Source organism: Nyctibius grandis, chromosome 9 (genome assembly GCF_013368605.1).
Source record: "Nyctibius grandis isolate bNycGra1 chromosome 9, bNycGra1.pri, whole genome shotgun sequence".
Lineage (NCBI taxonomy): Eukaryota > Metazoa > Chordata > Aves > Nyctibiiformes > Nyctibiidae > Nyctibius > Nyctibius grandis.
In genome coordinates, this window is record NC_090666.1 from 8326176 (window position 1) to 8342242 (window position 16067).

The following is a 16067-nucleotide window of genomic DNA, read 5'->3' on the forward strand; positions in this document are numbered from 1 at the left end:
TACTGAAAAATGGCACGTTATGCATGTTTATTATCAAATTTACATTCTACTATGAGACAACAGTAAGTGCAAAAAGCAGATGAAAAAAATACTATGAAGTTCCCAGACCGTTCAAACATTCAAACAGATGAAGCCCAAACCTAATATTCTCCTTCCCTCTCTGCTGCTGTTTGACTCCAGCAGACTTTTAACCTTGACCACAGGTATTTTGAGCATGCAGGTTTCACTGAGTTTATCAAAAACTAGAAAGCTACAAATTTGTGCTTGGTTTAAACCAATCTGAATAAAGGTAACTACTACAAGAATTTCCTTCTATTGAAACTTTCACAAGCATGGCTAAGTCCATCCCTTCTGGCATCTGTTTTTGTCTCAAACCTGCAAGAACCTGCAATTCTCCATTCCTCCTAGTTCTACCTCCTGCTCAGCCAAATCCCACTTGTGTAGGACCAAAAGATCCTGTGCAGGATCTCAGCCATCTCAGTCATGCAAGTTTGTCTCCTCTCTTACAGGAGGCAACAGAAGCCAAATCAGTTCCTAAAATGATAGCAACTTTTAATATGTTCTCTGAAACCTGTTATGTTATTCAAAACAGTTTCCCTTCTAAGTTTTGGCACAAAACAGTACACTTGGAAGAAGTTGCTGCAAGCTAGGCATATATATACAAAATGCACGTGACCATCCAAAGGTATAAATGCGTGGCAAATTTCAACAACGCTGCAGCACAGCATCAACCAACCGGATAAACACACAAACACAATGGTATACAGATTCTTCCACTTTCTTCTGCCTCGTGTAAAGTATCTGATGATACCTCACCCTACAGAAAACAAACCAGCCTCTTGACATATCCATAGTATTGTTTGAACTGAACCAGTTTAGATTGTTGGGCTATGGAATATGGAAGCGAAACATGCATTTAATTAATCTGCTTTTAGATTAATTTTAACTGAAACCTGGTCTGCCAAAGGAATTCCGATTTAGTTGATTTGCTGCTTCTGCTGGTAACACACAGAATGATCCAATGGCTGGAGTTATCTAACGAAGCTAGTTAGAAACAGTGTAATACCTTCAAAAATTTATCTGTAACTTACATATATTCCTAGAATAAACAGACATAAAATGGACATACTTTTGACATACTATACCCTTCTCTGTTGATACCAAACTGTCTAATCTTTTGTTAACTCATTCCTGTTGTTCCCGTAGAAGTTACAAATACACAGCAGACATACCTGTCTTAGTTCACTGGAAAGCAAAATCACGTTCCCTCACTCCTTTCACTCTTACCTTATTTAGCTAGGCAAGACCCCATGCACAGCTAAGTACGTACAAACATAAATACTTACATGAAGAAATTAAATATTTACATTTAAAAACCAAACTAACCCGTATATAGTATTTTAAATAAAATTCACCTTTTATAAGTGTAAGATTTTGCTTAGAGAGCAAAAGGCAACTCCAGGAGTTCCTGAATATTTCTGTGCGCTGCTGACAGACAAGTTTCTGCTAAGAATCCCTGTGCAGGTTTGAAATAGTTACTCCTTTTCCTTTTACAAAAAAAGACTCTTATATCAAAGTCATCACAAGATCGGTAGAACTGTAAAAGCAGAAAGGCCATGTTACAAATGTCCTATAAAGCAGGCTAAGCAGCTTTCTTTTCCTGCCCTACTCCACTCAACCCTGCAGCAACAAGGGTGCTGATTATGGTGGATGTGCCTTATGGCAAATGCAAATCAGCGTAATTGTACTGATGCTTCACACCATGCACCCAGACGCACTCCAGCTATGTCCCACATACACTGTAACAAGCAAAGTAAACTCTGACGTTTTATCTAATTGTATGGAAACTAAACTTTAAAATAATTTTAAAATGTTGATAGGTACAGTGAAAAATTACATAAAGATTAAGAACCTGTTCCCATTCAGGTCACTAGCAAAGACCCATTCCTCTGAGGAATTTTGGGCAAACTTTTTTTCTTCTTTAATTTACACTATAAATCTATTGTAGATTATTCAGTTATGACTAGAACCTTGGACAGGAAGAAATCCAAAATGCAGTATGGGCAGCAATATTTTGCTGATTACCACTCAGAAATCAGATTTCTAAAATGGACTTCTCTTTTGAGATGGAAAGTCTGCCTCAGCTGTGTTCAGAACCCCTCTCTATCATCCAATGACATCTATTTCAATGTAGACAAAACTGATTCATGTTCATTAAAATGCTACAAAGAACACTAGCTTTCCTCTTCCTGAATATAGACTGGTAAATTTTGCTCTTAACGAAATGTTTTAAACAAAATCCTACCTAAAAGCAGAAATAAGTGAATGAAATTTGCTTGCAGATTTGCTTGCTACATAGAGAGGAACTTGGACCAATAATGCTGGTCAGACTGACTGTTATTCTATTTAAATGATACAGCCTGACTGCTAACAACTGGTAAAATACTATGGTTGTAGGGTGGGGCAAATAGAACAGCACCTGCAAGACAGTTCTACACGTACAGTTTAAAAGGTTAAAATACTGAGAATGTCTACAATAGTATTTCATTTTTGCTTAAGTCAAGACAGATGCTGAAGGTGGTCTCAAAACTAAGCTTTGGTTTCATCTTTCTTATCTTCCACAAAAGCCTTCCTCCTCAAACCCAAGCAATGTTCTTTTTCTCCTTGATCCCAACAATTCTCTCCCACATCTTTAACATGCACATGCCTTCTCCAACTCTTCTGTAACACACCTAACAATACCTGTACTGGGTGTTTATCCCTCATATATTATTTACTATACTAGAAGTCAATCATTTTTCAGACCAGTCAGTCCTCCTTTAGGATATCCATTTTTGATGACTGTGTGCAAACTGGAGCTCCCAGTGCTCCAATCATGGCTGGAAGACTCTGGTTTCTTCTCAGTCCTGCCATTAAGTTACTACCTGCATTTAAAAACACAGCAGAGTCCTGCCTCGGCAAGCTAACCTCTGGCCCCTGATTCTTCCTGTGGTCCTGTGTCTCAGGGGGCTTGATGACCCTGGCAATACCCAGCCTCTTCAGTCTGTCCACTAGGTTCATCTTCAGCTGGCCTACGTCTGGAACGTTACGGGAGGGCTTTAGGCCATACATTTCTTGCAAAAACGTTTCTGCTGGTCGAGAAGCCAGAAAATTTTCTGAGTGATGCACTCGAGGCTCAAACGGAGGAGGGGAAGGACAAGGTGAACGCGAGGGAGAATTCGGTGGAGTAGAAGGAATGGGGAGAGTTCGAGGGGGATGTAGCAAAGGCAGTTTTTCTAATATGGGGCTATCGTAAACCTTGGCAGAGATGCCTCGTTCTTGCAAAAGTTTAGCCAGACTGCTCGTGCTGCTGAAGGTAGTAGTTGAATCTCTTCTGTTGGTGAGAAATTCTCCAATACTAAGCCTGTAAGACACGGCCGGAGTGCTCACTACTGGGTTTCCAATACTACTGCCAGTATTCCCAAGTGAAAATGGGGCACTCATGGAGCTGAAATAAAAGAAAAATGAAAGAGAGAAGATGCACACATCAGACATCTTTTTACCTGCTCTGCTCTGTATTTGCCTTTTAGTATACAGAAGGCTCAAGAAAAAGTAAACTATTGCTATTAGCTGTGACAGTTTCAGCTTTAGTAGATTCAGAATTATTGTTCTGCAAAATATTTAGAAGATACGAGGTTGACAGAGAGGTTTTGGTCTAAGTACCAATGAATTTACCTTCTGTGGTTACCTAAACTGTATTAGACAGAGTATCAACACAGATGTCCAGTAATAGCTTAAAAAAATTACGACACAATTGGAAAAAAAAATTATGGTAGTATCAATTTTTTTTTTACAATAGGTGTATGATACAAGGCATTTGCTATTTAAATTTACTTCAAGTTACCCTAACCTGTTTTAACTCTCACTCTATAGAGACTTTCAAGTTTCCCCTTTGTAGTTACAACTATTTGTATGAGTAACATCCTGTGTGTTGCCTAGCTGCCTTGATATTTTTTAAAACTGGTCCATATATCAGAAGCCAGAAAGCAACTGTTTAATCCTATGCAACATTTAAGATGTCAGCAGTCATCATACCTGGGAGTAACTTGAGTGACATCAGATGGGTGAAGGATCCTACAGGTAGTAAAGGTAAACGTGGAATTTGTGGAAGACAGACACTTCCCTGGATTCGAGGCTGCAACACAGAGAATTTACATCCATTGAGGGTAAAAATAAAGGCAGATGAGGACTAAGCAAAGCAAAGTTTAAGATAACGTTACTATCACTGCTATTTTTTTTTTTAAGTAAAGAACAAAGACAGCAAAGACAGGATTCCTGCAAGGTCAAATACTTTCCAATGAGAAAAAGACACTAAAAAAAAAAAAAAGTAAGAAACACTAACCATGCTTCTTACCAGTGAGTGGTACTGCTGCTGAAGTAACAGGTGGCAGGAAAATCCCTGCCGCTGGCTTTGCCACTGTATATTTCTTTTCCTCTGGGAAGGACTGTTGCACTTGAAATGTTATACCTCCTTCACCTTCTTCCGCATCATCCTCCTCCAAGTCAGAGATGTGGTACACAGTATCATCAGACAGAGGGGTAAAACCTTTTGTAACAACACCTGGTCTTGGGTCAAGAATGGTGCCTAGGTTGGGACGAGCAAGCTGCTGCCAGTGAAAAAGGGTCTGAGATCCTGGTGGGACAAAAGAGAAGGGTCTCAGAGAGCCATTACCTACCGCTGTACTGAGTTAAAAGAATTCATGATCAAAACAACTCCAGCCAACTGGTGCTGACACTGTGATACACATGGTGCACTTGGATGGCAATGCCAAGATAAAGCCTAACACTTAGCAGTGTATAAGAAAGCCAAGTAGAAAGTGATACTGGTGAGCTACTTGGCACGTAGCCTACCAAATACTACTACTTCCTCTTACGGCACATCGTACCTAACCATACACACGCCAACAATGACTTAGTTGGCAAATTAATGTAAAATCCTTTTCTGCTGATGAGAGAAGAAAGATCATCCTCTTACCTTCAATGGGTTTGACAATTTGCAACTTTTCTGGTAGGAGGGCACGGAGATTACTAGAGCTGGCAGAGAGATCAGTGAATTCTGAGTTTGTACCCAGGGAAAAACAGCTTTCTGTCGGTGTACTACAGCCACTAGCCCCTTCTTTCTGCTCAGCCAGCAAATGCATTTTTCGCTCCCATTCCTCCTCAAAGAACTGCTTCTCACTCAGGTAGTTCTGATGACGGAGGGAGAGCCTGTGCAGAGCTGTGACTAAGTCATTGCCTCCAGGGGTTCCCGGCTGGTCCAGATTGTGAGTGTCTCTGTGAGAAACATCAAATAATAATAGATATTAAGACCATTAATTAATTCTCTCTTACACAGCAGAGGTCTAGTCTGGATTTAGTTTTGAATCAGTTAGTTTACAAAGAAGATAACAGGCTGTGTTTCCTACTTCAAATTCTTCTCAGAGCTGCTCCTCTGGGTCATCTGTGTGTGGCTCTCCAACTGGTGTACACCAGACTGGAAGGGCTTTGCTGTCATAACAACACTTGACCGGTTAGATCCAGGGATTGGCAATGGGGCAGGAAAGGAAGAGGAGCGACCGCGAGTGACATTAGCGACCTTGACAGTGTCAAATACCCGTTTCTGTTGACCCCTGCAGAAAAGGCAAGCAAACAAATGTGGTTTTCAGAAGCATTTTGAAAAATATATAATAAAGCGAAAGCTCTGAACAGACTTTCAAAAGTCCGCAGACTAAAAAGATTTGAGCCCAGAAGAACAGGAGTGCCTAGGACAGTCATGTTTTCAGGGGTACCTACTCTATTAAATATCAGAATTACCACTTTCTTTGATCTGAAAGACCTGAACCTCTATTGATAACTACCCGAGAACATTCGGGAGCATATATTTTATTTATTTAATTTATATATGCCTTCAGAAGCATATATTTAATTTATTACTTCTTGCTCAGAAGTGAGAGATCCACAAACAGGTCTTCAGGGCTTTGGAAACTGTTATCAGTCTTCCAGCTATAATTTCTTTTGAGCCTGTTTCTATAAGCATTAAAAGGGATAAAACTAGTGCTGTGCATCAGAGAATTTGCATCAAAAATCTCACAAATTAAAGAATGAAATAACATCCTTTTGGCAAATTATCAACTTCCTCACAGAATCAAATAAGAACAGTAGGTTTCAAAGTAGAAAAGATTACCAAATACTACAAAGCTTTTTTTATTAAGTTACATAGAAAAATTATTCTAGAGGGAACATTCACATTTATAGATTTCCAGAAAGCAGTTTCACCTTCCTTAACACAAGCATATTGAAAAATATCGAAATAGCACACCGAGATCTGAAAACATACTTTTGCTTGGAGAGAACACATGTATCACCCTGACTCAACTCCTTCCGCATTGTGCCTTCAATTTCTGCTGCAAGGGAATCCTAGAGAAAAATGGAAACCAGAAGGGTTGACAAATTACATTCGGGTCTTCCTCCTAACAATTTTAGCATAAAACATCTCTAAAAATATACTCAAAAAATCTCCATTTGTTTCCCTGGTATCAGTATTTTTCGGACAAACCCTTCGGTCTCTGAAGGAAGGGCATGAAGGGGGAGTTTTCCACCGTAACTATACCCGTGTATAACCAGTATGGGTTCAGTTTTCATTAGCAACATCTGCTTTTTCTTGGTACTCTTTATGTTGGTTTCTTACAATTTTAAAAGCACTTCTTACAAGGCCAAAAATGTATACAAGGGATTCTGTAAACACAGAACAACCAACCAAAACCTGACAAATTCCCAGCACAGCCCAAAGATTTTTGAGAGTATCAGAACATACCTGACACTAATAAGAAGAGGAAAATAAACGCCTTTAACCTTTTTCCATTGGTTTAGTCATGTCTGGCAATTTGTCTAAGGTTTGCATTTCTGATGATGCTTAAAATTTAATCTCACAAGATAAGGACATAAAATTACATCATAAACTACATAAAGTTAGAAAAATACTCTTTGAACTCTTAAAAGATGCTTTGTTTCTGAAAGAAACACTGTCAAGTTACGAAATTCACATCAACATTGGACAGTATACTAGCACAACTGAGCACTAGCTGCAGAACATGCCAATTCCCGTATTTAACAGAAAAGGCATATAAAAAGGAAAAGTAATTTTAATATCACAGTATGGCAAGTGAATGATTAGTTTCCTAATACATAAAATTCTCAAAAGTGTACGCATTAAAGAACTGAAAAACCCTTAGATCAGCTCCTTTGCCTACTACAAAATAGTTCCTGCTGCAGCTCCCGTAACGGCTGTTTTACTCATACAGTTGTATGCTACTACAGGCCGTATGTGCCAGTAGGTGTATGCCACGCTAGCGGTACTTATTACCACAGGAAACGCTCCACATGACTGGGGGTGGCAGCGACAAGCAGCAGAGCTGGCTCTGCTGCGCAGCAGCTTCACTTCTTCTTGCGACTCGTGCAACATCCCTAGACACTCTGCATTCCGATCTTGCAACTCATGTAGCTGAAAGAGAAAAGAGGACATCACGTGATACCAGTAAGCTTCAAAGAAAAGACAATGAAACTCAATTAACTCCTGCTGAAACCTATATCGACTGATTCAACACCGTAATATTTTTCCAACTGCACGGCACATGCAGACATCTGGAATGGACAATGGTCAGCATAGCACCTGCACTGGTTTTAGTGGTGAAGCATGAAGTCCAAATTAGGACTTGGAAGAGGAAAAAGTATAATAAAATCCAAGGGAAAATACATCAAAAAACTCTGCAAACACAGTAACTGCTGATGCAAAAGAAGCAAAAAGAGAACTTCCTTAAAATCTAATAAGCTACAGTATTGTTGATATAATCAGTAATATTCACACTAAAACACTCTTTTTCTCATAACTACTACTACTACTACTACCTCCCTACTTGGAACACCTTCCTTGCCTTTCATACTCCTATGAACTACAAAAATATTTGTGTAGACTTAAATAAAAATAATTATTCTTTTCCCCCAATCATATGACTCCAACTACAATGAAAAATGAAAAGCCCTATGTAATTAAAAAGCAATAGTTCCCATTCTCTCGTAGTTTTCTTTCTCTTGTATTCTGTTCTAAACATTTATCTAAATGTGTATATATACATATAAGCCTTAAATACCTCTGCTGTCAGTTGTCTCTGAGCATCTTTGGAAGCTTGTAAGTGAAGTTTCAGCTCCTCCTTTTCAATCACATGCTGAAAGCACAAAAAGGTGCTCATCATTTTCTCAGCAGATTTCCAAGAGAGTTGATCCTCTGCCATACTTTCCTGAAACAGCCACTCTCTTGCAGTGTAACCCCCTGGCTTGCAAGTCAATTTTTACCTGCTATAAGCACTGGTGTGCACACACACACACACACGTGCACGCATGTACACTTTTCATCAGCATTTCCTTACTTCTTTGATTTTGTGTTGAAGATCAACAATCTGAGACAAGAGGGATGAGATCTCTTCCTGGTAGCGAACCAACTCCTCGCTCTTCTCTGACAACTCCTCTGTTATTCTGGAAATTTGAGCATTTGTTTGCCCTACAAAACATAAAAGGAACTTAGTAGAGAGCTTTTCCCAACACATGACAAAAAAACAAAACAAACCGAAACCCCAGAAAAGATCCGTGAAAGTCAACAACAATCTGCAAAATGACCAATATTCTTAGGAAATCAATTCATAGTATGTAAGAGTAGGTGCCTTAGAACATCCATAAGGAAAATATAAATGGTGGAGAACAGAAGGAGAAAGAGAGTAACTTCACATGCAGGTGTAACATGTAACGAGCTAAGTATGCAGAACCTGAAATATGTATCACAGGTATATGAAATGACCATAATAAAATCCAAGGTAAGCTGCTATAAACGATTTCACATGACATACTGGATCATGACCAAGGCCAGACTTGGAACATGCTGAAGAAGTCAGGCTCTGAATTGATCGTGTTATTAACTACCATTCTCTGTAAGCAAAGGCATTCTGTCAGACCTTGCCAAGCATAATATACACATATTCAGCTCTTGATTCTGGTCACTATCGATTCCCCAAAGACCCGCTGCATACAATTTCCAGTTTCTTTTTTCCTTTGAGCAAGACCTTCATCAAGTGAGATGACGAAGCAACTAAAAAAGCTGAAATATTTTTATGCTGTTAGTATTGCTTGTATACCTGCCCTGAAAGCATAGCAAAGTCATAATAAAGTCTGATCAATCTTGCATAAAGGTCACACTACAAATTTAGTGGTTATTGTACCTCACAGATTGACTGCAGAACAAGGTCCTGCCCATGGGTCTGTGGACTTTTAACTTGCATGCCTATATGTGTTATAGAATTCAACAAAACAGAACTCACAGACATTCTCATTAAAGGAAAACAGGAAGGCTTATATGAAATAACTTCTGTTTGCAAAGGATATGTATTTTCTCAGAGGGAACGGAGTCAATTAACAACCACCTATCTATCTATACTATTGTTAGCATTTTATGGTCATCTGAAACAAGAGAAATCAAGCAGCGACCCAGTCTTCTTTATGGTGGTTGTACAGAAAAAAAAAAATCTTAAAATATAAGCTTAAGGTTGTTATGCACAAAGGAAGTAGCACACACCAAATGACTACGGATAAAAAATTGTACCATCAGGTTACACAATCACCACACACAAAAAAAGGATTGTTCCTTATTATTTCAGAATACTTACATGCATCTGTGTAAGAGTAGCTGCAATTTTTTGCAAGTAAGTAGTCCCCAAAGGAAATAGAGACAACTGTTCCAGACAAATTAAAACACTTGCCAATTTAAATGCTTTGGTTTATAATATATATTTTAAAAATAAAGTGTTCATAATACACATTAGTTCAAAATGTACAGTAATTTAGAATGAGCATTGAGAGTTTATGCACTGATACATTTCAATGTCATGTGAGCTGACTACTCTATACAAGAACTATATTTTGTTGATTTCCAGTGTCTGTAGGCTTCAGTTTAGGAGGTTTATGAACATTAGATTCTGTGTTCATTTTCTCTCTCTAAACACAGTACACGTACCTGAAGTTGAATGCGAGAGTGAAACTTGATGAAAGAAACAATTTTGCACTTGGGTAAAGAGCAAGACTTGAGTAAATGGCATAAATTTCTGAAGCTCATTTTTGGATTCAGGGATAACTAAGAAGGTGTGTAGGCACTAGGCATTTCAAATACATTTTGCCATTGCAAGATACAGCCTGGATACTCACGGAGCTCTTTGACACAGTCATTGACCAGCTGCTGTTCCTTCTCTTCATATGTAACAGTTTCTGTCTTCAGATGGCAAGCCTTCAAGAAAATCATTGGTATTCCAATTTCAGTTTATCTGTACATATGTTAATGTTATGAATTTTTATTTCTGAAATTCTTGCAACTCAAGAGTCTCTTCTTGATCTAGCTTTATAATGTCTATGCCTCTGGCCATACTTCCTAACCATTTTTTCCACCATAACCTGTTTCCCTGAATTCTATACGTCTTTTGAGTGAAAGACACACAGACACATGAATAAAACCTGATCTCTCTCATGCCTCTAATAAAAAATTGTTGCAAAAACATGTGATTTGGTAGGGAAAGTAAACCAACACAGTAATCAGAAGTAAGCAATTTAATTTGCTTCAAAACTTTTTAAGGCAAAGAAATCTTGGAAACTGAATTATGTTAGCCATATCTTTTTATGGCACTGAAAAGCTCTCAGTAGAATAGCTTTTCTCTGCATTCCCCACCTAGTCTATTTAGACTGTAAATTTTCTGGGCCAGAGATCGAGTATCACAATAGGTCTAACCAACACCAAGCATACTAGATTCCACTTCTGTTTTGATGGTGAAGATGATAATATTAAACTTCGCACTCATAAGTCTTCTATATTCAGGACTGTTTGCCAGTAAGAGACTCACCATAAAACTTAGCAAATGGGTTTAAAGGTTATCCAAGCAAGTAGAAGTACAGCTACACAAATGCAGACAAATGCACTTCTTTACACAATGCTGTCACATGGAAATAAAAAAAAAAAAGCAAATACAGGCTCAATATGATTGATGCTATTTCAAGTCGGTGAAGGTTATGTTCTATCACAGAATGATAGCAGTCTCTTCTCAACTTCATTTTTTTGCACTAAGGTAGACTAAATTAATCCCTGATCTGTAAAGTTCTGTAATCATATACAGGGTTAGGAGCATAATAAAAGCAGCCTGATCTCCTCCTCCAGCACTACTAAACTATCCTTTTGGTCTTAGGGAGTTTTAGGAAGGATGTGCATCTCAGGCTGAGTATTTTGGAGACAACAAAGGGAAAAGTATATTTTGTTCACATTAAAGGAATCTAGTCTCTCTTGTACTGTACAAGTTTATATTGGGAAAGGCTCACATAAAAAAAAAACATAACAAAACAAGAAAACCACACACACCAAATAAAAAAACCCCAAACCTTTCTTATAAACAACACCCCCCTTTTCTTAAAAACAACAACCCGCACCCCCTTTGAACCGATTTCCTATTTTACAAGTTCTACTCTCCACTGCCAAAGAGACACTGCATCTGTAGATTCTGATTCTTGTAACCTTTTCTGTTGGTTCCATGACTTTCACAGCCATTTATTTTGTCTGGCCATTTAGTCTCTATCCTTGCAATGGCACAGCGCCTGCATTCGTGTTTTAAACATAAGATAGACCAATTAAAATACAGAGACTAATCACACAGTCAAAACTAAGTGTGTCTTTAAAAGGATGTGAGTAGAAGCTTATTAACCCTTAATATTGAATATAGGCTGTCAAAAATGTAATGACCATGCAATTGAATTCCCAAAATACTACTACTAACCACAATCAGACATATCAAAACAGGTCGCGCAAACTTGAGGACCTGATGGGTCCAAGTACTTTTGCTGGGTGCTTACATATGTTCCCATATCCTTTCACATACCACAAAGGCACTGAGCAAGCACTACTAGAGGACTCCGGAGATAATGAGTAGTGAAGGAAACAGAAGGATGTGGGGGGTGGAGGGAAAGTGTTTGGGTATGATTTGAATACAGTGATACAAAATAGTCATATATACTTCAAGAGAAACCCAAATGCTGGATTTCTTAACCACCCTGATCTATTTCATATCCAGCATATGTGGTATACACTGTAAGTTGGATATACCTTTGATCTGAGAGCAAGGTTCTCCTCTTCCAGCTCCCTGAGTTTATCTTGCAAGACATCCAGCTGCAACAGATCGTGTGATACATTGAAAGACTCATTGAAACGAAGTGGTGTGGAACAGCTGGAATCTGTTTCACTCTCCTCAGAAGCAATAGAAACAATACGAAGCAGGTCATCTTTCTTGGACAGTTCATGCTGCAGCTGGTTAACCTATGACAAAAGAAGATCACCAGCTTGTGAATTATACTTTAGCTATACAATGATACAGTGTCACGTATTACTTATGCAGCCCCTTGGAACATCACTGCTCCAGTCTAAAATGAGATTAAAAAATAGCTCACAGGTCATAATTGATTTGTATTTGCACATAAGATTCAGGCTCTATTTATTTTATAGAAAGTTCACAAAATCATAATTCTAACACTGTCAGGGAGACTGAAAATCCAGATAACTTAAGAATGGACTACTTTTTTAATAGTTTACTTCAAAATAATTTTCCAGCTGCTCTGATACATGTTTACAGTTTAACATGCTAACTGTCATATTGATTATGACTGTTTTTCTGAAGTGTAACTTCCTGGAGAAAAGGACTGATAGACATCTACTCATATGTGTAGACTGGTCCCTCACAGTCTATACATTAAATGAACTGCAGGGCAAATAAAAATGAGAGAAAAGACAGATCTTGTTCAGATATTCTATTTTGCATATCTACATTTTTATATAAACACATAAGTTTGTGCTATCCTACAGTTAATTATGAGTATGTATTTATTACCAGCATATTGTTTTCTATAAGCAGCTGAATCCATTTCACTGTAACTTAAGACTGCATTGGTTGACCTTCGGGTTAAAAAACTTGAGATACTTTATGGGTTGTCAACTATTTATTTCTTTTTTTTAAAAAAAGAACAACAAAGAAAAGATTAGATCAAGAATCTGTACTTAAAGGAATAGATGGTGTAAAAATCTTATACAGAATTCACTTTTCATTACATTTAATTTTTTTTTTTTTTATCATGCAAGCACCAGCTCATTTTCTGGCTGTTTCCTCACCTGTGAAGTTGTTATGTAGCAGGTCATATCAGATACCAACTACTTATTTTGACTTAGATTATTAGATTCTTAGTTTAATGGCAGGAAATCAGACTCATGGTCAAAACAAACACTTTGAAAATGCAATCCTGCTGTAGATACATCATAATAATACCTAACGTTCTCATTATTTCTCAGTAATTACACTATGTGGTCTTCAATTAGACCGAGAAAGCTGATGGAACTATAACAACTAGGAGAATGACTTCTAAGTATACTTCTGTAGTTTGACAGCATCGATCACTTGCTTTCACAATGAAATATATTTCTATTAATCCTCTTCCCATCATCTTAAAAAAAGAAGGAAAAAAATATTCACTCACTCGATCTAGCGTTTGTCCTAACTGTTCTTCTAGTGCTTCATTCTGTTCTGTCAATAGATGGTTTCGCTTAAGGAGGGCTTGTCCAATTCGAGCTGCCAGTTCCAGGTCCCGATCTTTCTGCTCACAAAATGAGAACAGATGTCTACTTTTCATCAGATAAGGTTTAAATTCAGAGTAGTTTTAGATTTTCCTAGCTATGCATCACCACTCTGAGATCCCCCTTCACTCTCAAATGGATCAACATTGTTAGAACAATTATTAATGCTTCATCATTTGGATCCAGAACACATCCATAACCGTGTTTCTTGATGTAGCACATTCTCTTCCACAGCCATTTGCAGTAACAGAGGGAGGGGAAAGCACCAAACCTAAGGACAGTTTTGGTTTTTGTGCTGACTACTGGAGAGGTTATATGGGCTCTGTTGAGTCATACAAAGAAGCAACATATACTTAGGCCTGTGGTCTTCCAAGTGACACTTTCTCCAGAACAGACTGCTTAACTTGAATAGTGACGAGAGGGTAGAAGCAAAGGAGCAACAGGAAAGCAGAAGAAAGCTGTTTCTTTCTTACACCTCACTGGCTCCATGGGTGCCCATAGTTTTGCTACAGTTTTTTTCTGAGATGGTACAACCCAATGGGCAGCTTCTCATTACCCATGTGTTTGATAAACAGCTGCTGAAGATAACTGAACCAAAATTTCCAGGAGCTGAATAAAACCCTTCCTCAAATACATGTCCTCAATTATATTAACATAGCATTACAGAGACGAGCGTACCTCAGCTAACAGATGTTTGACCATGTCGGCATCACTGTAGGTTTTCTGCTCCACGTTATCTGTGCCAAGAACTGACAAGAGAAAAACATACTGACTGAAGCAGCTTAAGTACAAGGGAAGGGAGAGAGCTATAACTCAGAGGATGTTGTTTATATACAAACACAGTACTTAGTTGATGAAACTAGCAGAGGCTATGAAAATGCATCTTAATTTCAGAAACATGAAACAATACTCATTTGGGAGACATACAATGAGGTATTGAACACTTACAGCTTTCAGCAATATTAGCTAAAACTTGAGGTGCTCACACATCCTTCAAATTTAGAAAAAATAGAAAAATCTCTTAAGATCAACTTTTTGAATAGAGCTAAGCTATTAAATCACCCAGCCTGCTGGGAAGAGAGCGAAGAGTATACTGGAGCATATTCAAATATAGCTGAACACACCTGCAGACTTTACCCTCGAAACAAAACTCCCATTAGTGTGTGTGACAGCTATACACAGAAAGCATGGAGACGCCAGAGACTAGTCATGAAAGCAAGCACCACCTTCCAAAGCTCATCTGACTTTGCCCAACTTTATCCTGTGGGCGAGGAAAGGCAACAAACTTAATCAATGCAAAAAATAAGCACCTGATCATCTTAGAAACACTTAAAAAGAAATGAGATAAAGTATATCTGCAATTTAGATGTAGCAGTAAGTCCTATCTTACGGATTGAGTGACTTTGAAGTCTGAAGAGTTTGTAAAGCTATTAAAAAAATGAGAACAAATAGGATTTGAAAAACAAGACTGAGTCAAGAATAAACAAAGTATGAAGAATTTGCGACAGCTCCGAACAAAACACAGTGCTAAAACACAAAGCACTGGTCTGCTCTAGTTCTTGGCCTGAGAAATAGAAGATGCTAGTCAAGAAGAAATCTTAATTACCTTGAGCAAATTTGTGAGATCCAGCCAAGGAGGAGGAAGGAAGTTCAATAAGAGCTAGAGTGACAGAAAATGAAAGATACAGGGTGGGGGGGAAAGAACAAAGAGGAGAAAGAATTAAAATGTAAGGAAATAGGTGATTTATTTGTATGCATCCACCACCACCACCAAAAAATAAATGCACGTGTAAACATACTTTTTACACTATTAAAACTTTCTTACAACTTTTAAAGAACCATTTAAATATGATTGCCTTCAGGGGCAGAATTATACATCTCACTTGCAGCTGATGGATGTTTGTGCTTGTCCAAGTTCAACAGAAATTTGCTGGTTTTGCTTTATGAAATCAGGATCATGAAAGTAAGGAAGGCAGCAATATAAATTAAACAAATATAGGAGTATCTGCTTCAACTGAAGGTCTAAGTTAACCTGTTTTGAAACTAATTCCATCATCACTGCACTGCAAAATGAGATTACTATGGATTTGGTCTAAATCTATTTCTGAAGATTTCCTTGACTCTTCTACCTTGTTTAAATCTGACCCATACTCTGAATACATAGCGGTATTGGTTCTCAGTTTTTTTTCTTTGTTTGGTCTTGTTGAGAACAGTTATGAGACAGTGAAGTGCCAAGCTGAAGTGCACGCTAACTTTATTTACATATGTTATATAAGCTATATATGTCCTTTACATACATAACGTCCATAATTAAACTTCTAAAACATAACACTAAGGCTATGCCAGGAACAAAAAC

General features: G+C 38.0%; 1 protein-coding gene across 7 annotated transcripts in view; it reads right to left on the minus strand.

Moving 5' to 3' along the window:
* The window catches only part of TRAK2 (trafficking kinesin protein 2), a 27007-nt gene continuing 10940 nt past the window's right edge, over positions 1-16067 (minus strand). For 4 of the 7 annotated variants that reach the window (XM_068407902.1, XM_068407900.1, XM_068407901.1 and 1 more), the window contains 14 exons: positions 15318-15371; positions 14390-14460; positions 13615-13731; positions 12197-12406; positions 10264-10342; positions 8442-8572; positions 8166-8240; positions 7382-7519; positions 6356-6435; positions 5445-5648; positions 5015-5313; positions 4394-4672; positions 4075-4174; positions 1-3487 (listed from right to left, as the gene is read on the minus strand). In XM_068407902.1, the coding sequence (XP_068264003.1) occupies positions 2809-3487; positions 4075-4174; positions 4394-4672; positions 5015-5313; positions 5445-5648; positions 6356-6435; positions 7382-7519; positions 8166-8240; positions 8442-8572; positions 10264-10342; positions 12197-12406; positions 13615-13731; positions 14390-14460; positions 15318-15371 (2516 nt within the window). In that variant the 3' untranslated portion in view covers positions 1-2808. The remainder of the gene's footprint in view (positions 3488-4074; positions 4175-4393; positions 4673-5014; positions 5314-5444; positions 5649-6355; positions 6436-7381; positions 7520-8165; positions 8241-8441; positions 8573-10263; positions 10343-12196; positions 12407-13614; positions 13732-14389; positions 14461-15317; positions 15372-16067) is intronic. The other 3 variants (XM_068407903.1, XM_068407904.1, XM_068407905.1) reach the window with 3 other exon arrangements.